This window comes from Castor canadensis, chromosome 7 (assembly GCF_047511655.1).
Source record: "Castor canadensis chromosome 7, mCasCan1.hap1v2, whole genome shotgun sequence".
NCBI classification, from domain to species: Eukaryota; Metazoa; Chordata; class Mammalia; order Rodentia; family Castoridae; genus Castor; species Castor canadensis.
Genome location: NC_133392.1, coordinates 6527804 through 6550650, shown reverse-complemented (window position 1 = coordinate 6550650; position 22847 = coordinate 6527804). Strand labels below are relative to the sequence as shown.

Below are 22847 nucleotides of genomic sequence, written 5' to 3'. Positions count from 1 at the left end.
AAAGGGCTTGCTCACCTCGGGCTCCCCGCAGTCACATTCTTCTCCCTCTTCCACATATCCGTTCCCACACTTTTGGCCCCCGAAAGACTGCTTGACCTCTGGGAGGTTGAAGAGGCACATCCCCATCCCCTTCTCCAGGCTGGTCTCCAGGTCCTTCCGGCTGCAGCTGCTGAACACCATGGGGAACGGGAACCTGATGAGGAAGAGCCCGAGTGAGTCACAGGGCACAGGATGACCTTTCCTGCTGTCACCTGCTGCTACTCATGCCACCTGGTGGCAGTCTGCCCAGATGTTCCCCCTTAGGCTCGATGAACAAAGGTCTAAATCTACTGAATACAGTGGACATTCAGCCCTCATGACAGTCGCTTCTGTTCAGTGCCACCACTGCTAAGGAAGAAATAGCTGGGCATGGTGGTTCATGCCTGTAATCCCAACTACTCAGGAGGCTGAGATCAGGTGGATCACGGTTCAAGACCAGCCCAGAAAAAGATGGGGTTTGTGAGACCCCATCTTAACCAATCGCTCAGCTAAATGGGAAGCAACAGAAGGCTCATGGTCCAGGTCAGTCTGGGCAAGAACTCAAGACCCTGACCCCAAAATGACTAAAGCAAAACGGGCTGGCGGAGTGGCTCGAGTGGGAGAGCACCTGCCTAGCAAGCACGAGGCCCTGAGTTCAAACCTCAATGCCACCAAAAAATTTTTTTTCACAGCTTTCAAACTTTCAACAACTTTAGACAGAATGTCATCACAGGTGTCATGAATATTTCTGGGGAAAATGGTGAAATCTTAGGACTGTAGCTTATAAGAAGAACACATATTGGTGTCCTTATTGGTGAGAATAAAGAAGAGAAAGGTCCACCTGACGGTACCTATCAGTTTCATGATATAGAGACAGAGGGCTGCACCCTAGGTCAAGGCCAGCGGATACTGGCCCTCGGCTCTGTGAAGGTCAAATCAGCCCTCTCCCCACATGGCTGGAAAAGAATGCTGGGGGACAACGCAGCACCAGCGCTCACCTCTGAATTCCAGGGCTACACAGGGCTGTGGCGGAGTCAGGCAACTCCTCAGCAAAGTTGTGCTCCCCTTCCTTCGGTGGTCTTAGAGGGGCTTCCCAGACTCTTTGCTCCTGGGTGGGCTGTGTGACTAAGTTTTGGCTTTGGTGGCACATCGGTGGAAGGGAAAGGGCTCACTAGGCTCTTGCTAGTACAGCAAGGCCCTTCTTTCCCTTGCTGCCAGCTGAGATCAGGGTATTCTATGCCTTAGGAGATGGAGGACTCAAGCATGGCACCTGGTCCTGACGCGTTGGAAGGAGGGGAGCCAGCTGTGGCCACGAGCCACAGTGTGTCATACGGAAGGGAAACACACTTTGGATCTGGTAAGCCCTGGGAAGGGGCAGGAGTGGGGTGGGGAGGGGAGGCTTCTTCTTACTGCAGCTAGGGGTGAGGACATGGTTTGAGTGTAGGCCCTAGAGATTTGTGTGTTGGAATCTTGGTCCCCAGTGTGCTGAGGTTGGGAGGTGATAGGGCCTTGTAGTGGTAATGTCATAGGGATGCCACCCTCAGAAGGGATTAAGGTAGTTCTTGAGGACCTTGGTTAGTTCCCGAGAGTGAGGTGTTATAAAACGAGTAAGCTGCACCCCCAAATCCCTCTTGCTTCCTGTCTTGCCATGTTAACTCTCCTTCCTGAATGCACACCTGTGATGCCCTCTGCCATGGGGCCTCACCAGGGCCAAGCAGATGCTGGCACTGTGCCTGTGAACTTGCTGGAGATACCTCTTTACTTTCTATACCACCCGGCATCAAGTATGTTGTTACAGCAACAGATATCAGACTAATATAGTTATCCAACACAAAGGGTCACTCTCTTTCACAAATGTATTTTCCCATATCTTGAGGCAGGCATGCCAGAAACCCAAAAGGTTTTATTAGTGAGGAAGCAGGGCCCCTTCCCATGGAGACATTTATGGATTGCCATCATACCTGGATCTCAACCAATTAGCCAAACCAACACAAGCTGCTCCATTTCTCTGAAGGTGGCACAGTAGCTGCCACATAATGACTGAGTTTAGCAAAGTTTCAAGATTGTGATGATTTCCAGAGCCAACCTGATGATCCCACTCCAACCCAAGGGCTCAGGCTATTAACAATTAGTACTGGAGTACAATACTAATCCACAAATCAGTTAATGAATCAAAGTCCTACTCTGTACAATGCAAAAGCTGTAACAAAGTTTCCTCTGTAGGCATCACACCTCTCCTTGGCAGACAGATTGATTGTTCCTGGTATCAAAATGAGGCTGAACAGGTTCATCGAATTACAAAGTGTACTACCTTCAATTTAGAAGGGCTTTGTATGCAAGAGACTAGTTCATTGCATAGGAACTATGAGTAGTTCTCTTTGCAAAGGAGCAGTTTCCACCATGGTTTAGGTGAGAGCCTCTCCTACACGAGAGATCCTAGGACATGTGTGTGTCTCCATGCTGATTCAGGAGCCTGAACCTCATTCTCACCCAATCATCTGCAACTCCATGATGTGATGACAACTATGATTGGTTCATTTTGGAAGGGAGCAGATTTCTAGATAGTGTTCAAGTTCATTAGGAAAAAACCTGAGGACAAGTTGTAGGTCTCAGGAAGTGTTTGTAGTGGGAATAATAGTAGTAGAAGCCAGAAGAAAGGGTGGCTTGAGTCAGACTGTTTCACAAGAGAGCCAAATGTCCACAGACCCCTGGCATGGAAGGGCTGAGACCAGCTCTACTCAGCAAGCTGGGACAAGTCTTCCCCATGTCACTGACATTAAAGAAAAGGGACAGAAACACATATGAATGAGGTCAGTTTAGGTGCCAGGGTAGAACTTTGGGAGGGTAGAACAAATCACCACTGGCCCAAGTACCTTCTTCGTGTCTGTGCTAAATGTGGTCGGCTGGAAGCACAGTGATCTGTGTAGTAATAAACTTCTATTTCCCTTAGCTTTTTCTTATTTTGTTGAAGAACAACCCCCCAAGTGCTTTTAAAATTCGCCCTCATGCACAATCACAGGGGGATGTGATTCATCCAATGCCCTGGCTCCATCCTTGCTCTGAGAAAGCACTTGCGGGTATTAATTCTTCAAGGTGCCTTGGTTTTAACTGCAAGATAGCAGCAGCCTCCTCAGATGCTAAGTGGAGGCCCAATGAATTCATGGCCCTGACAGATCTTTGCTTAGGGTCGCTCACGCACAGAACAGAGTGCGTCAACACTACAAAGCCTGGGCTCACCAAACAAACACCATGCCCACTAAACAGCCAGTCCTCATTCTCCTGTCCAACATACGTCTGCTCTCTGGCCTTATGGGTTTGCCTGTCTGTTCATTTCACGGAGGTGGAATCATACAATATGTGGACTTTTGTGTCTGGCATTTTTCACTTAGCACGGTGCTTCATCCACATTTTAGTAATGGGTACTGATTCCTTTCCATGGCTAGATACTTGTTCTGTTGTAAGTAAGGCCATACCACAGTTTATCTGATCATCACTTAGTGGCCCATTAAAGCTTAGAACCAACCCACCTAGATTTCAAATGCACGTGCTTTAAGGATGATGTGTGGCCCACCCACGCTTACTTGCGGCGTAGTAAGAAATGCAATATAGACTTATCACAGATCACCTTTCCTGCACTGTGCTTACGTACAGCTCTGACATCGTGGATCCATATTCTAAGAAAAGTGCAAAGTATAGAATTTGGAAAACCTTACCTGGCTTTAGGTATGGACTGAAAATTCCGTATCTGCCTGTCTCTTCAAACTAAATTCAAACCAGGAATGCATGCTAAAATGTTTAGGAATTACAGTAAATGCACTGATTCTTATAGTGCACCTTAATTAAGGAGCAGGGCAGTGTCTGGTGGTTAGCAGAGAGATGCTCCCTTCCTCTTGTTTCAAAATCCAATATGACAGCTCTGCCTTCCTCTCGCTCATAGTTTTCCTTTCCTGGTTAGTAGCTGTATTTCCTGGAGCATCCAGGAAAAGCACGCTGAATTGGGCTGTGTAGTTAGTTGTTTGGACATCAAAGATCTGGTTCAGCCCACGGTCTGTATGTAAAACGACAAGCCTCAGTTTCTTCCATAACTTTTGGCAAGCTCATCACAATGTCCTTTTTAATACATCTAATAAATTATCCCAAATATGCCAGGACAGTCGCTAACTGAATTGACGTATAGCAATGATAGACTGAGGCAAAGCAATAGACTTGGAGAATTACTCAGATGAGAAGCTGTTTCGAGTGATACTTCCCTTGGCACAAGAGCACTTTAAAATAATTAGAGCTGAGACCCAGAAAAAAAGGGCTGCTGTTAGCTCAGGGGCAGAGAATTTATCTCAGACACCATGGCAGGGTGACTGTGGCCCCTGCTTGGATGTGACCTCTTTTGTTAGACACATTCGCCTTCTCCTCTAATACTAACTACCAGGGACTCTTGGGGCGAGTTTACCATGCTGAATGCAAGGTTAGAAATAAAAAGAGGAAGAAATTCCTCTTTTTAGGAAGAAATTCCACCTAGAGAGAAAGCTAGGTGATTTGGAGAAAAAAATCCCCACCACTTGTAAAAAAAAAAAAAGGAATGTTACTTAGAGCTTCTCACTACGAATGCACTCATGGCTTAATATTCCAGCTGTCACAAACCTGCCAAGTTAAACATTATTACAGGCTACTATTACTTTGACAAATCTACAGTCAGAAACTTCTTTTCTTGCGGGAAGCCTATTGTGCGTTTCACCGCTATGTTCTTGGGGTGAATCATACTAAGCCAATTTATCAACCCTGACAGAAGTCGGGAGTTGGCTCCCTTGCAAAGGCTCTCTGGGAAGCATTCTGGAGCAGAATACTTTTCTTGTTGGAAATTAGGCAGCCAGGCAAAGCAGCTGTAATCAGGCTGGATTGAGGGGCGGCAGGTCACAGTCCCTGCAGTCTCCAGGGACTCAGCTGTCTCCCTAATAAACGTGTCTCAATTCCCTGGCTCTGGGCTTGCACTGCCATCCATCCGAGTGCTGACTGTCGGGAAGAACCAGGAGTGATGGAGGAAGAGAGTGAAGCAGTCCGGGCAGCTGCTGAGAACAGCTTGGGGTTGACGAAACAGTGTGACGGGAAAAGTCAGCTTGCAGGAAACCAGGGCTGGGAAGCCATCCAGATTTTTCTCCTTAAATTGATTGAAAAAAAAAAAAATCCCAAACTTCTATTGTCCACAGCTGACAAATTATTTGATCCTAACTGGTTTTGGAAAATAGGTTGCTGTCATCCAGCTTCCCACTGGTTTCTTTTGGCAGACCAAAATGGAATTTTGCCTTTTCCTGACAAACGTGGAACGTCACAGACTGAGCAGACCTGGTGACTGTTCTCACCTGAGCATGTGGTGTGGAGGAGGCAGGGAGGAGGCCAAATTGGAAGAGGATGTCTGGGCAACTCTTCTATTGGCATGCATTGAGCCTTAGTTTTCACATTTATAAAGTGGGGATCATCACTACCTTCCATTCCAAGGAGGGTACAAGACTTTCTCCTTTTCAGTGGAAGTTTGGTAAACTTCACAGCACTGTGAGGTGTCAGCTGCCAGGGCCCAGACGGAAAAGATGTCTGCTACTGTCTTGTGTATTCTTGGGCTTAGAAACTTTTCCAATATGGTGCAGAATATATTATAATTGCAGCTAAAATGCAGCAATGTTTAATCTGTAAAACCACAAGTGCGAGGAGGCTTAAGAGTAACATGGTTTAGGAGCTGAAGGCATGATCAGGCGGTTAAATAGCATCCCTCAACTTAGTACAGGTGTGGTGGTGTGAACGAAGCAAGGCGACCCTGCTCCATTCCGGAATGGCTGGGTTTTCTCCAGCTCAACAAGAACATGGATTGAAGGGCAGAAGTAACTGACCAACCACAGACTAAACACACAAACGAGCAGCTCCCACAGCTGTTACCTGCCATGTGGTTATGTTTGTGTTTAGTTCCTGGAAGCTTTTTCCAAATGTTTTCCCCCAAGATCACCTCCTGTGAGTACGTTCCACATGCTCTCCTGTCCTACTCCAAATCCAAGGCCAGGCCTGGAGCGCAGGGTGGGCCATGGCACAAATCCCAGACTCCATTCTCCAGAGAACATAAGCCCACAACTAATATTTTATCATTCACTCCACTAGTGTGATGGGCTTTTAAAAACACAACTCAGTCTCCCACAGTGCAGAGCCCATTCTACTTCCTCGTTCCCAGAAGCCACGATAACCCCATCTTTGCTTCCCAGGTGGGAGTGAGGTCTTCTTACAGTGAGAAGGTACAAGAGCTCACAGCAGGGGTGGGGAGGCAGGAAGAAGGACTTTGCTCCACCAGGTTTCAAATCGAAGATTTTAGGGCCATCTTTACAAAAATCTTTACGTCTTTTCACAGTTATGCTGGTGAATAAACACTTTTAATCCATGCACAGGACTTATGTGAACGAGTTGACGGTCATGTTGGGTGGGGTAGAGGTGCTTGCACCTTTGGGTGACTGGTTCACCTTCAGTGGTGTGGCAGGACTGCCGTGCAGCCCAAGGAGGTCACCCCACTTCGTGGATATTTTCCTTTCTGTCCCCTTGCACATTAGGATCGTGACCATAAATACCATTTGTTTAGTGAAACCCTGTTGTGGACCAAGAGCTCAGAGGTTATTCCCTCTCATTGACGCCCTGTGAATCAAATTACATCACTCCTGTTCTATGATTGAGAAAGTGGTGCTCAGACAGGTGAGGTGTCTTACCAGGGTCCTGGGTTTCCAAAGTTGAGACTAAAAGCACAGATCTCTGACCAGAAGGTCTATGCTCCTCTCATTCAACCACCTGGCCTCGAGTTATCAGTGCCAGAGGTAGGCAGCTGCCTGACTTCCTCAGTGCTCCCTAGAGCCAGCTGCAAATAAAAGTAAATCCTGAGGTCCTACTTCCATTCCAAGTACACCTCACCATTGGTGTAAGGGTCATTGGTGTAATCCCAGGTCTTGGGATTTATCCAACTCAGGTCAAGCATGGGTCAGCTTGCACACATCTGAGGCTGCGAGCTATCCAGGACCTAATGAGTTGCTGGCAGGAAAAGAGAAACCATCTAAGTAGCAGCACAACCTCCTGATGGGGGAGGTATGCAGACCTGAGTCCACCCACCCTGCCACTAGAGGGTGCACTGGGCCCAGCACGGAGAACTGTGACTTCATTGATGGAATGGACTTTGCCGTGCAGGAGAAGCCAATGGGACGATACATCCTCACCTCCCTCCAGAAGTGGAGGGTGATTGTATCAGAATGGGCCTACCAGATGAGCCCTGGAATGCTAAGGAAGCTACCAGGCCAGGAGTGAGCAATCACAAACATCCTCAGTAGGCCATTTCAATTGTTAATAGCAAACACCTGGGACCCAGAATGGCGCCATCTGCAGCACTTTATAATCCACGATCTTAACATGTGAACTTTCACCTCTGCTCCTCCTCCCTGGAAACCAAATAAAGTGCAAATATAATTTCCTAGAATTTTTAATAAGGACACCAACTGACCTCTACTCGGTTGCGACATGTACAGGAGGCTTCTGGATGTTACTGCTCTGGGCTTTTCATGTCTGTACAATGATGATACAGTTTCCTCCAGCAAGTCCGAGAACTTGAGGCCGGGGACACAGTGTTCCCGCTGATGGGACCTTGGTTGGTTAGAAGCAATGCATCAGATGCACTGCTCACATTTGTTGAAAGGAGCGGCTGCCATCTGTGTGACTCACCTGGGACTGGGCTCCGACAGATGTAGGCAGATCCCATGGTTAATGATAACTGTACCCTTTCCTCTTGCCCCAGCAGACAGGCAATGCCAGCTGATTCTGCTGACTCTGCAAGGATGTAACAGGGAAGAGACTTGCCACCCAATGTGATGGAGAAGGTGGGCATGGACTTCCAACCAGGGCTGAAGTCCTCACATGCCCTGTCCTGGCCTAAGTGAGCAGCTTATGATGGGCTCGTCACCAGGACCACAGAGAATGCAGGAGGGGTGAGGGGTTGCCCCTCATCCCAGGGCTGAGAGGCTCCTTAGGTCACATGCACCTGGTGAGGGGCTAAAGACTGGGTCAGGAGCCAGGGGCTGTGGGCTGGCATCCAAAATCCAGCCCTGACCAACTGGGCCCACTGGCCTTCCTGAACCTCAGCTTTCTCAGCTGTAAGATGGAGGTGGTTTCATCTATTTTTTTTTCTCTTCAGGGCTGTGACAATATGTGATTGTCAAAGTTTTTTTGTAAAGTGCAGAGAGGTCTACTGGAGTGTTGGGGATGTTATTAATTCTTACAACTGTTCAATTACATATCTTGGTACTGGGAATTGAACTCAGGGCGCTCTACCACTTGAGCTATACCTCAGTCCTTTTGCTTTTTAGTTTATTTTTAAGATAGGGTCTCATGCTTTTGCTCTGGCCTTAGACCTTGATCCTCCTACTTCTACCTACTGTGTAGTTGGGACCACAGGTGTGTGCATTCACACCTAGCTTGTTTTTGGGATAGGGTCTTTGTCTGGGTTGGTGATTCCCCTACCTCCACCTCCCGATTAGATTTTATATTTTTGAACTGCTTCCAGCCTGCTTGGGATAAATCTAGCAAAGGCCTTCAGGAAAAGTCCCTGCTGAAAGGATCCACCCTTGGAAACCAAATTGCTCCCATCACCCCACTCTCCATGGAGCATGTACTGAAAAGTAATAGACTCAGCCTTCTAGTCATCTGGGTTTCTCAGCCCTTATTTTTTGCTTGTGATTTTTTTCTATTGATTGCATTGTGTCTATTCTTGTAAGCTACTATAAACCCATGGGTACAATGATGAGTAGTATACAAAGAAAATGCTAGATCTACTATAAAAGTCTTCTCCCCAGAGGTTCAGCCATTACATACAATATGAAGAGAAAGCCTCACTGTGCATGCATCTGATTGTCTTGTAATTACTGTCTGTCTTTTCATCTGTTGATCCACTCACCCATCCATTGATCCATCCCTCTACTCACCCACTCACCCACCCGTCCACACATCCTTCAATCATGAAGTACCTACTGAGTGCTACTGCATGCCAGTGCCAGGCACTGTTCTAGGGGCTGAGGATTCTCAGTGAAGAGAGCACCAGTCCCTGACCTTCTAGAACCTAAACACAAGTCTTTCTGGACACTGTGGTTGCAGAGAGGCCCAGAAATTACCTTTGACTTCACACTGCAGCCTCATGCCACTTCTTGGGGATAGAAGGAAGCCATGGGGTATGTGCATGGGGGGACATGGAAGGACATGGAGAATTTCAGCTGTAATGCTTTTGCACACATTCTACCACAACTAGAATGCCGGGTTAGTGAGCCTGGAAATTGCTGTCTGTTTTTGTGACCCAATTTGAAGGAGGTCTGCAGAACTAAATGACTTAAAAATGGGGCTGCCTTCTGCCTCCCAGAGACTGTGCTTTGTCCTGAGAAGGCCTCTGTCCTCATAGGAAGCCCAAATATGGCCACGGCCACTTCCATGTAGTGAACACACTAGGAAGTGACTCAGCGAGAGGTCCTGGGGCTTCCACTTGGGTAAGTTTGAAAAGGTAGGCCGCCTGTTGAACTCTCTGAGGTCCAGTTCCCTTACCTTTAAAATGAGCCCAATCATGCCCATCTCACTAGAACAGCACAAGTGTAATCATCTAGGATGGACAGCAAGTTTGCTTGTGTTTATTTCCCCTGGACTGGACATTCAAGGAGCAATACCCATGCAGAGCTGGCCTCCCTTGCTTGACCTCTGTTTTGCATCCAGCTTGAAAGAGAAGGACAATTCTGCCAGGCCCTGGGGCAGTGGCGTTTAGTATTCAAACTCTGTATTAATTGCAGGCAAATTCTTTTATTTTCTAGTGAGCAGTATCTAATTACACGGAGTGGAAACAAGAACTTGCTCTAAATGGATGTGCCCTTCTCGAGCTGTTTTCCAGAATCCTTCCTCTTGGTTCCTTTTCCCCGACAATGCTGGCATTGCAGCTGACTAAATGACTCTAGCTGGGTAATTAAATTGATTCCGGCCAGTGCTGTTTTCATCTTACTGGAGTCCTCATTTTGCAGGACCTCCTCCTTTCTTCTTCTATTTGGATAAAGATTTCCAGTTTTCCCCTAACACTTTGAGAGAAGAAATGAGATTTTATTAAACTTTTCATTGAGGGAAAAAAAAAATCACCCTCAAATGAGGAGCTGATAAGAGAGAAATAACTCCCCCCTATCCCATCTTGGTAAATCAGGGTGTTTCATGAGCTCAAACGGCTCCTCAAAGTTCAAAAGGGGGTGGACTGATTTTCAAGACAGTGAGTTCTATTGAGTATGACTTTCCAACTACCCTGCATTTTTAACTAAGTCCTACTACAGGCGAAGCTCTAGGAAGTTTTCAACAACTGCTCTTTGTTTGACTTCCTCGAAACACATCAGTAGGCAGAGGCCTTCCCTAAAAGACATTGATGTTAGCATAGTTTGAGTTGGGTCTCCTCTGTTCAATTCTCCAGAGATTAATTCAGGTGGGCTCCACCCTGGATGTCTTCTCTGCCTACCATCCCCTTCTACCCTTGGCTCCCTGGTCACAAGGAATTTTACTGGTCATTTTTTAAATGATGTGAAATGGTATCATGGTCATGTTTGAAAATTTCTTCTGATCTTTTAGAGGCACACATGCACACACTTAAATATTCACAGGCAAGTTGTAACGCCCAAGCCTGTGTAGACAGAGTAGACTAGATGCCTTTGGTTGAGACCCCCTCACCCAAAGCACCTGCTGTTGGAATCCTGCACCTCCCAGGCTGCCATTTCCAGTTCACCTGCCTGTCTCTCCATCGCAATGCTGGTCTTGGGAAGTCCAGGACCCTGCCTTTGGCCTCTACGCCCCTGCCCTGCTCCCTAGGATCTGGCTCATAGGAAGTACAGAGTAAGTGCTTGCTGGGTGGATGAATGAGTTTGCTCTGACTTGTGGCCATTTCTCTATCAACATGGTTCCATCATGGGCTTGTCCTGAGTCTGAGGCTGATATCTTGGCCTTTTCATTTGAGGAGATTGAATTTGGGTGGAGGCCATGCAGATCCAGTGGTTCATCTAGATATTCTCCATGTTCAGTCACCTGAGTAGCAAGAGGGTATGCTGTGAGCACACCCTGAACTAAACTGAAGTGATTGAACGAGCCGATTATACAAACTGCTGGGAAGTAAATGACATTCTTCTTCATAAGCAGGTCACTTTATAGGTGTGGAGGTTATTCCTGAGGCTCTGACCTCTGCGTTCTGTGATTTTTTTGTAATCCTGGAGAACAAGGAGTAAGTAACCTCATGTGCTTAGTTTCCCAGTCTACATTGTCCTTGGTGTTCAACGTGCTGCTTTCCACCCCTGGTTGGCAACTGGGGACATATATTTTGCTTAGGAGCCATTTGCCCATGAACATGACCAAGACAGGTCCAAACCCCTTGGTCTGAAGACGGTGGTGGCGATTCCTTTCAGCTGCCCACACACAGGAATGTGCCGGTGTCTTTTATGGCTCTTTGAGTCCTTAAAGGATGCCCACTGTAGGAAGGGGAGTGGAAATCAGGAACAGAAGAGACTCCTTTACATCAAGAGAGGAATATCGGAGAGCTGGGCATGTGAAGTGTGGTAAGCCCCACCACCTGGCGCGCTAATGCCGGACCCTTCCTTTCCAGTTTCCAAATACCTATTAATTACACTAAAAGAAAACTAGAATTTATATGCTAGTCCTCTTTTTTTTTTTTTTCCAGGAAGTCTTTTAGTTTGGAAAGCTACAGTTGCTTAAATGTTACATGGACCCTCTTATAAACGAAGGACTCTTACGAGAAATAACACATTACTGCTTTATCTGAACACTGGCATTGTTTCCTGTTGCTCTGGAGAGAGGAACCCATGTTTCTAGGATGGCAGGCAGGTCTTGGTCTGACTTGGCTCCTGTCATTTCCATCCTACAGTATCCAACGTCACTTTCTCACCGACTCCCAAGCCCCTGGCCTCCTGGCAGCAAGGCTGCCCCCTCAGAGCCCTTGCACACACGTCCTTCTGCTGGGCTTGCCCCTTCTTCTCTTTGTTGGTTCTCTCTCCCTCTCTTCTTTTTGGTCCTCTCCTACCCTCTGCTTTTCACTCCTTTTCATCCTCTTTGCATTCTTCATCACACTCCTTTTAATTTGCAATTTTATTTGTTCTTTTCTTTTATTGTTTTACATTTACTTACATATGTATACACTGTTTGTGCTGCCTCCCCCCTCCCCACCCCCGTTTGTTCTTTTTCTTGTTGGTTTTCCTCACTATGATACAAGTTCCAAGGGTGAGATGTGTATCTGCCCTATTCATGGTTGAATCCCAAGGTATGCATCATATGTGGTAGGAGCTCAGTTAACATGTGCACAAATTCCCCCGTGTTCCCCAGAGATGGCCCTAAAACCCCAACTCTTAACAGAAAAAATTCTGCAAAAACACAGAGGAATCTGATACTAATTTTGAATACAAATTTTGCCTTTTTCCACTCTGGGAAGTGGCATTTACTGTTATGCTAACGACTCTTTGCTAAGAGTGCTCACATCATTCATGTTAAATACAGCATACTCAGCTGTCAGCCCCGTAAGATCCAGGTCTTTGAGAAGCTCCTTAATGGATAGACTCCACTGAGTTTGACTCCGACACCAATCCTCAGATACTGCATTTGCCAAAGAGTAATGTCCAAGACAGGTCTTAAATGGTCACTATCCAAAGACATAAAACACACACACTCGAAGGCGCTCAGTAATTAATGAGACAAGCCATAAGGAAACTCCCTCCGACCACTCCTGCGGTATGCAACAGAAGTCGTGACACCACATTCACACAGGACTCCACTCCATGCTAGCATTCGCAGGCCTTTGGGTCCCATCTGTCAGTGGTGGCAGTCGGTTAATGTTTTCAGAGTTAGGCTTCTGGCATGCTGAGATAAAGGGGAAAGCAGGTATGTTAGGGGATACACTTTCCCCCTTTAAAGCATTCATAATACTCACTTCTTTTTTATTCTGAGCCTTAGTATCAAAGCAGTTACTAATTCATCTCTTTCTGAGTCACCTCTGGGGCTAAGAATTCAATTAACCAACATTTTAAACACCTGCTACCCATAGCCAAAGCAGTAGTGGTGGGGGAAAAGGAGTCAGAAGGAAGGATAGTGTTTAGACACGGGCCAGCTTAAAACCAGCCATCCACACAGAAACTGGACACGTTGCCCAGTAACACTTAAATGGCACCCGGAGTCCTTCCTGCAACTGTGAGTAGGAATTCTGAAAATGATCTTTAATTTTTTAATACCTTCATCTCTGATGTCCCTGTGAACTAAACAATAATAATACCCTTTTGCATTTGTGGAATGATTTACACTTTACAAAGACACACAATCTCATTAATCCATTTTCCCACTCTCTCGGGGACACCATGAGGCAAGAGAACCACTGCTTTGAGATAATGCTGAAGCAGCCTGGGAAATTCCACCATGAGTGATGGATGATGGGGGCTGACTGCACTGTGGCCCCCCTCACTGTGGACTTTTGTGATTAATTCACTCACTTGCTTAGGAAGTTGCTTTCCATCTGAGAAAATTAAAAACACCACTCTCTGGACAGGAATGTGGGATCATAAATGAGAACAAATAGAAAAAAGATTTATGCAAAAGCACAAGCTAAGCAAAAGAGAAAACTTAGAAATTGCTAATAAGGTATAAATCAAATAAGGGCTATTTAGCAGAGCCCTGGAAAGTCGTGGCAGGCAGGGTAGATGAGGTAGGGAGAGTTTGAAATGTTTTGCTGAGCTCTTAACAATACCATTTCTACCTGAGGTGTCCAAATACCTCCAGAGTAATTTGGCTCACACTGTTCAGCACTTGCCAGGTTGACGGGCTCTACCCAGAACTCCTAGAGCTCCAGAGAGCATGCCTGCGAATTCTGGAATCTTTAGGACTGTAGGGTTTTTTCACCTGTGCATTCCTAACAACAATGAGTACAAGGGCAAAAATATTTGTTTAATATATGAGCAGGTAAGTGGGTGGGTGGATGAATGGGAGGTGGGCAGGGCAGATGAATGGATAGGCTCATGCATTTTACTGACAAAACATCAGGTCTACAGGGGTTGTTCATTTGCCTGTATTATAAAAGTTATGGGGTCAGAATTGGGACAACCATGTTTCTTTAATCCAATCTGGTGTTCCCAATCTAGATTTTCCTCCCCTCTATTTTTTCTTTTAAAATAAATTCTTTATCAAAAATTTAAAAGCAGTAGCAATATTGACTAACATGGTCTTCTTGGTCACTGGGAGCCATTTTGGGGGCATATGAGTGAATGCGCTAGTACCAACTTGATAATCAGGTGAACGAAGCAGAGTGCCTTTGCTGTGGCTACTGTGAGTTCATAAAAACAAGACAACACAAAGACCACCAGGTGCAGGCAGACTCCACCAACCTCTGAGAGGCACACATAGAGCACTACCCCGGGGAGGTTGACTCTATCTGAGCCCACGAAATGATGGAGACAGAAGACACCTGCAGATCCCAGGCCAACCTCACATCCCAAGAACAAACTCCTTGCCCTAAAGGTCCAACCATTATTCTGCCTCTGCTCAGATCCCTGGAATGACAAAGAGCACATTCCATTTCAGGGTGGCCTGCCTCTCTTGTGGAGAGCTCCACTTGTTAGAGTCTAGAGCTTTGCACTGTTTCACTTTCTGCTGGCATTGCTCTAAGGTATTTTCACTTAGAGTGCAGGTTCTTGGTTTCTGTCATCACAGACTCAGAGAGAGACATCCTTAGCAAGGTCTTGGTGACCCCTTTGATTATGCTTAAGACAGAATCATGAGTTGAAAAGAGGGCCCCAAAGGCTTGGTGCTTGCGGTGGGGATGGATGTGAGGAAGAGTAACTTGCAGTGAGAGGACATCTCATTGACAGCTCACAGAAGGTGACAATGCCCTGAGGTGGGGCTCGGTCTTTGTGGCAGGAGCAACTTAACACCCTATAAACTACTTGGCAGGGGGCCCTCAGGCTACTGCTTGCAAAAGCATAACCACATTCTTTAACAATTCCTCCCTCTTCTGGGACTTCTAAGTCCCTTTGGCAGGTGTCCTCCTCACACCATTCTGGCCCCTTGTCAGCAAGGCTGAGTAGAGTCCAGTCTTTGGGCCATTCAGTCCCAAACCTTTTAGCAAACCCAGAGAGCAGGCTTGGCTGGAAAGTTCCATGAAGGTATGTGTCTACAAGGTCTCAAGGTTTAACGTAAGAAGTCAGTGTTGCATCCAGTGTGTGTTTGCCCTGACTAATGAGGACCTTCCTACATCAGCCCGACATTCCTGCTAGGGACAGGCCCTTAGAGGGGTCAGAATCTCTAATCACCCAAGTTGAATCTGTTTTCACCTTGTTCAAGGGCTCCAATAATGGAGTTGTCTTCTTTTTTTCTAATTGAACCAAGTCTAGAGTTTCAGAAGGCATTGAATAAGGAGGATCGACCTAATTTACCAAAGCAGAAAAACCATTTCATTTAAATCCCCAAGGTCTGGTGAGGTGATGCGGTGTCAGGCAGGGACATTACAAGTCCTCCCACACCCAAACATGGTTGCCCTAGAGCCAACCACGAGGGAAGAAACACCTCCTATCCAGCACCTGCTAGGACTAATGACCCGTTCCAGCTCTTCCTGATGAGTTTGCAGGGCCCTCAGTGGGCTGGCTCCTCTGGCTGCTGGAAGCGGGACCTGCTCCAATTAGAACCCTATGGGTTCCTTTTTCCCCACATCCTCACCAACACCTGTTGTTGGTGGTGTTGCTGATGATGGCTATTCTAACAGGGGTGAGGTGGAATCTTAGTGTGGTTTTAATTTGCATTTCCTTTATTGCTAGAGATGGTGAGCATTTTTTCATGTGTTTTCTGGCCATTTGAATTTCTTCTTTTGAGAAAGTTCTGTTTAGTTCACTTGCCCATTTCTTTATTGGTTCATTAGTTTTGGGAGAATTTAGTTTTTTAAGCTCCCTGTATATTCTGGTTATCAGTCCTTTGTCTGATGTATAGTTGGCAAATATTTTCTCCCACTCTGTGGGTGTTCTCTTCAGTTTAGAGACCATTTCTTTTGATGAACAGAAGCTTTTTAGTTTTATGAGGTCCCATTTATCTATGCTATCTCTTAGTTGCTGTGCTGCTGGGGTTTCGTTGAGAAAGTTCTTACCTATACCTACTAACTCCAGAGTATTTCCTACTCTTTCTTGTATCAACTTAAGAGTTTGGGGTCTGATATTAAGATCCTTGATCCATTTTGAGTTAATCTTGGTATAGGGTGATATACATGGATCTAGTTTCAGTTTTTTGCAGACTGCTAACCAGTTTTCCCAGCAGTTTTTGTTGAAGAGGCTGCTATTTCTCCATCGTATATTTTTAGCTCCTTTGTCAAAGATAAGTTTTTTACACTGTTGGTGGGAATGTAGACTAGTACAACCACTCTGGAAAAAAATTTGGAGGCTACTTAAAAAGCTGGACATCGATCTACCATTTGATCCAGCAATACCACTCTTGGGGATATACCCAAAAGACTGTTACTCCAGAGGCACCCCTGCACATCCATGTTTATTGTGGCACTATTCACAATAGCCAAGTTATGGAAACAGCCAAGATGCCCCACCACTGACGAACGGATTAAGAAAATGTGGTATCTATACACAATGGAATTTTATGCAGCCATGAAGAAGAACGAAATGTTATCATTCGCTGGTAAATGGATGGAATTGGAGAACATCATTCTGAGTGAGGTTAGCCTGGCTCAAAAAACCAAAAATCGTATGTTCTCCCTCATATGTGGACATTAGATCAAGGGCAAACACAACAAGGGGATTAGACTTTGAGCACATGATGAAAGCGAGAGCACACAAGGGAGGGGTGAGGATAGGTAAGACACCTAAGAAACTAGCTAGCATTTGTTGCCCTTAACGCAGAGAAACTAAAGCAGATACCTTAAAGCAACTGAGGCCAATAGGAAACGGGGAACAGGTACTAGAGAAAAGGTTAGATCAAAAAGAATTAACCTAGAAGGTAACACCCACGCACAGGAAATCAATGTGAGTCAATGCCCTGTATAGCTATCCTTATCTCAACCAGCAAAACCCCTTGTTCCTTCCTATTATTGCTGATACTCTCTCTACAACAAAATTAGAAATAAGGGCAAAATAGTTTCTGCTGGGTATTGGGGGGGGGGAGCGGAAGGGGGTGGAGTGGGTGGTAAGGGAGGGGGCAGGGGGGAGAAATGAACCAAGCCTTGTATGCACATATGAATAATAAAAGAAAAAAAAAACTGAGATAACAACAAAAAAAGAACCCTATGGGCTATTTTGCAATTTCTAAGCAATAACAGCAACCATCACCACCACTTCCCCGGGAAGAGGCCAGCCCTCATGATATGTGGTATTGCAAGTTGGCTGCCTGTGACTCTCCAGAGCAACACAGTTCATTCTTGATTTTTTCTTGGGAAGCAATTTCTCTTTGGATGCCTCTGAAGATAGTCTGACCAGAAAACCAGTGGGACATTTTTCTTTTCCTCTGCTGTTTCTCAGTACACACTCCAAGCTGTGCGCAACTGTCAAAGCCAGGGGAAACTCTGTACTTGCCCAGTGGAAGGGTTCATTATGCAGCCTCCTTTATCGGCAGCCATCTTGCAGCTACAGCCCCTCTCCAGTGTGTCATGGTTCATACCAAAGTTGTGGCCCAGTTCATGTGCCAGGGTCACAGCCGCACCAAGGGGACTGTCTGAATGGTCCTTGAAGAAAACACAAGAGCACAGACATAAAGTTCACATCTGCTTGGTCTTTTTTTTTTTTTTTCCCCTGTTCTCTCCCTACCTCCAACATTTACTCATCATTAACACTTGACTTAGTTGAATTCCCCATAAAGGATTTGAACTTAAACAAATTATTTGATCTATTTCATTAAGCTAGTTTGGGTTCTTTTCTCACATACACAGGTAGGATTCTTTGTGTCTTTCTATAAGATAAGTACAGCATGATCTCCACCCCACATCCTCAATTTTTCACAAAACATCATTCCATTTGAATGAAGCAGAAAATGCTCATCACTTCCTGGGAAATGGAAGTCCCATTTTAACCCTGATTAAGAGGCTGCTGATATGAAGAAGGCTGGAGGAAGCACGTCTTGTGGTGTTCTAAATGAGACTTGAGCAGGTGTGATTCACTCCACCTCTTCCTGCCCACTGGGTAGTGATGGATCTTGAGAAAGTTTGCAATAATTCATAGTAACAGCTGACCATGTGGAGTAATCTATTGAAAGACTTATTGACTTAAGGTTATAATCCAATTATGTCTCACTTTTGCTGGCCCTTTGTGTGGTCAGGTTGACCTTGGAAATGCATGGAGGTGTCTGGCTCTCTGTGCTGCTGGGGTTCACACAGGTTTTTGCTTGGTTGTGGAAGGCCATCTCTCCATTCAGCAAGCAATATATGGCACTCCCAGCTTAACAGAACTTGCTTGGCTTAAAAGATACTAGGAATTAAATGAAAGTATAATTATTTAACTTAATCTAAAGTTAGTTATTAGTGAATGTGATTTACAGAAATTGTGCCCATGAGTAGAGTTTTGGAAAAGACCTGTGCATCATGGGATGATGCCTGGACCAAGGAAACTGTGTTATACTGTATTTTAGAGAAATATCACTCCTGATATAGCCAGTCTCTATGAGGCCTCTGGATAAAACATGTTTGTGTACAATCTTACATATTTGTTGGTGGTATTTACAACTGTAGCTGTCTCTCTCACTACCTCTTAGTCTAAGGAAAGAAAGGCATGCAAGGAAGCAAGTTTGTCTTAGGATAGATGAAATTCCTAATTAATGACTTTGTTTAGATTGTACAGTTTCCTGCTGTAGGAAGCTTTACAAATATGTTTCAGGAAATCAATTTTTAAGAAAAACACACATTGGTGGAGAGAATGTAGCCAGTCTAAGAGTGTAGAGGGTTGAATTCAGCATGTGTTGGCATAAAATTCAAGGAATTCACCCTTAAAGACCACTCTGCTGCTGCCTCTTTTGCATCAGTGAAAAATCACAGTTTTGTTTTTAATTGCCAAGTTATTTTACCTTCTTTCATGTATAAGTGATTGTAAGAATGTCTCTTACAAGACTCTGATAAACAGTTTACATTTGTAATGTGGAAAGAAAACACCAATCTCTTTACTCATGGCATTACTCCCAAATTAAGATGTTTTATTTTTAGGGCAATTAGACACAAAGGCATAGTTTTAAGTTACTAAAATTAATGATTTGCTCTATCTCAGAAAGATGGAGAAATGGTCATTGAAGTCATATTTTGCATTTTATGAAGATTATACTTCCTTCCTCTGAGATTTGAGAGTCCTTGAACAAGGTAACTCCCATAAATTTGACTTTAGAGACACAATAGGACAAAGTTAGTATAGAAATTTTTATCTGGTCAAGATATTGATTTTGCTGGTCTCATGAATTTTATAAACATGAAAGGTGCTGTGTGGCATTTTCATCCTGTTTGATGTTTGTCTTACATGTGGAGTAATCTAGGATTGTGTCTCAAGGTGATATTAACTGCTCTTAAATTGGTAAAAACCTACTTCTTGATAATTAGCTTTGGTCTTGACTTGAATCTCATGGTATATGCACAATTTGCATATATTTTTCACATTTACATTTATTTTTACATATTTAAAAAAAAAACAGATTTCCCTATATGTTTTTAAAGAAGGACTCTTGTTAAAATGCTTCTGTGGAAACAAAACAAGGGACATGAGCTGAAGAAAGCCTCTTAACACTGTCACATGGGTCCTAGGATCTTTCAGCACCACACAGTGGCAAGACCCGAATTGCCAAGGTTGAATTCACTTTCAGCTCTCAAAACATATTTATGCCAGTTTTAAGTGGCAAAGTCAGTAGCAACTAACCATGAAACCATGAAACTGAAAATTATCCCCTCTTAAAACTTTACAGTATACTCTGTAAAAATAAAGTTGTGATGTGACTTGAAATTAACCTGGCACCAATGAAAACCAAACTTTTTGACTTCTACCATGGAGATCACCCACAGGGCTTCTGTGTTCAAAGAAAACTAGACAGCAGTCCATTTAAGCCAGCAGTTCAGTGAGTGGGTGCAGTCTCTCCAAAAAGCCTACCCAAGTAGGGCATGCTTACATCAATTATCAACCACTGCACCCAGATGAGGGGAAAATGTTTACGTATAGTCACTAAGAAGATTAGATTAGGTGGTATGTGGAATGAAAATAATAGTCAGCAGAACATAACTCCTTCCACCCGTAACTACATCGAATATTCACAAATGTTCTGTCTGAAAAATGTGGAGGAACTCATTGCTTCTTGGAGGGCAAGTCTGTGTTTATTTAATAGAGACGGAGGAACAGGCTCTGGGGATACTTCCTGCCTGCGGGTTGGTACATGGCAGGCACAAGAGTTTCAGTGTTGGGACATCAGAGTGTGAACTGTCAGAGAGGTTTACAGCAGGAGCCCTCTGTTGGGCAGCTTCCCAGGACTCTCCCTCTCAAAGTCATAGGAAGTCGAAATATTTTTCCTGTTTTATTTCCTTTTACAAACATGATAAGCCCATATGTGACAAAGTTACCCTGTAAAGCAATAAACTTTGCCTCTGCCTTCCAAGCATAAGGTTATTATAAAGACAAACTGTACACTGGCCAGAAGGTGTGCAAAGCACTCGCAGTGGTACAGAGTGAAAAACCTCAAACTTTTGGCTGTTGGGCCTTAGAGGCAGAACCATCAGAAAATCATTTAAATGGAAATATTTGGTAAGACCACAGTCCATCCAAAAAGCTGAGCGCTGAGGACAAACCCCCATGCCCAATGCTAGGAAGAATTCCTGACTTTTGATGCTCTGACCAAAAGTCCCAGTTGAAATGTTTTTCCATAAAAGGGGCAGATTCAACTCCACTGAGCTGTTTCGACATGCCCACTTTTTCTGTGTGCAGTCTGGGTTTTCTAACAGTCCCTAAAATGTTGTGCGGTATGTAAGATCACAAACGTGGCTAGAATAAGACCAGAAATAAATTTAGAAAGCATGAAAGAGTAGGATCTAACTTCACAAAGTCTACCAAGAGTTGGAATGTCCTGGGGAACCATTAACTGGGGGAGCCAGCTCCTTGGCATCCTTGGCTTACCATGACAACGCCTCCAGACTGCTCTGCGGTGCACATACTCATGATTGGCGCCATGCCAATGGTGGTCCCTTGGAAATACACCCCACTAGGAAACAAAAGGAAGGACCTTCTTTAGTCTAATGTAGAATGGATGCATCTCCTAACATTTCACGTTCTGTCAGACACCCTGAAACAGAATGTGCAAAAATGAAGACAGCCACATGAGGCTATGTTTACATGGGGCTTCTCCCTCCTGCCCCTCCCCCCACCTTTATGCTCTATTTTTCCAGTTGCATCATGGTTCCATAATTCTTGCAGCATTTTGTTGTCTAGACTCAGAGAGCAACCAGTCATTACTTTGTATTTGTGAGTCACAGCCTGCCTGGTTCCTGAACCACTGTAGAGAACTGTTCCTTTGAAACAATGCCTGCTGATGGAAAGGCTGAGCTCAGTCATGGAGAATCACTGTTCACTAAAGAAAACGCATTAGATGGCTTAGGAGAGTTTTTGCTGTCGCTGACTTTGCTTTCCTTTGTAACTCATTACAGTTCTTCCAGAGACCCAAACTCCTTCATTGTGGCTTACAGAAATCAGCAGAAGGGCGAATGCTCCCCTGGAGCCAGTGGAGAATAAGAATAAGCACCCATAAAGCCTCAGCACCCAGGGAGGAAGCTTCTGCAAGGGGGCTTTGCTGTAGGCTTCCTCCTCTCTGGAATCTTGCTCTGATCATGAATCTAATAGCACCGGGGGACTGTTAATCCCAAACTCATCCATTAAAAATTTAACATGGAATTTGTTAAGATTTCAAATGACCTATTTATGCTATCTTGATCACACACATATACAGATAATGCATAGATTGAAAAGTTAGATATTTTAGCTGTGGCTGATTGGACAAAGCTGACAAGTGTATATAAAGCTGTCTGACTATCTGTCTGTCCATCTATCCATCTATCCCAGTACAGTCCTCCCTTGGTATTCATGGGGATTGGTTCCAGGACATCTAAGTCCATGGACACGCATGTCTGTCATACAAAATGGTACAGTATGTGCAAAGAACCTAAGTATCTCCTCTCATATAATTTAAATAACCTCTAGATTACTTATAATGCCTAATACAACATAAACGCTGTAAATAGCTTCCTTATTGTTTAGGGAATAATGACAAGGATAAAAGTTTGTGCGTGTCCAAAAAGATGCATTTTTTTCCTTGAGGACTTTTGGTCTGAGTTTGGTTACATTCACAGATGTGGACCCTCAGATACGGAGGGTCAACTGTATACTTGTATTTACAGCAGTAGGCATTTCAGTCTTTATGTTTACATCTATATAGACCACATGATCAGATACAATGATACATGTAACAATGCAAATAATGAGGTTGAATAAGATGCTAATTTCTTTCCAGATGTTCAAGTTGGGCAGATTCCATTGAGGGGGAAATCAAAACAAAACATTCTGACTCAAAGCACATGAAATGTACTTTTAATAGTACAGAACTAATTAATGCATAAAATATGAGTCAACCACAACATCCAAGGGGGGAAACCCTTGTGAAAATGGCCAAAGTAAATGACGAGGGACTGTCACCAGCCTCGATGTGGGCGTAGGCATTTCCTAAGGTGAGGGTGGGGCAGGACTAGTCTTTCACTTCCCATACATTGTTCAGTAAACTGGACC

General features: G+C 44.7%; 1 protein-coding gene across 2 annotated transcripts in view; it reads right to left on the bottom strand.

The window, feature by feature from the left end:
- Positions 1 to 22847, bottom strand: part of Adam12 (ADAM metallopeptidase domain 12) — a 332872-nt gene that overhangs the window by 57041 nt on the left and 252984 nt on the right. For both annotated transcript variants that reach the window (XM_074078072.1, XM_074078071.1), the window contains 3 exons: positions 21189 to 21273; positions 17634 to 17782; positions 16 to 193 (listed from right to left, as the gene is read on the bottom strand). In XM_074078072.1, the coding sequence (XP_073934173.1) occupies positions 16 to 193; positions 17634 to 17782; positions 21189 to 21273 (412 nt within the window). The remainder of the gene's footprint in view (positions 1 to 15; positions 194 to 17633; positions 17783 to 21188; positions 21274 to 22847) is intronic.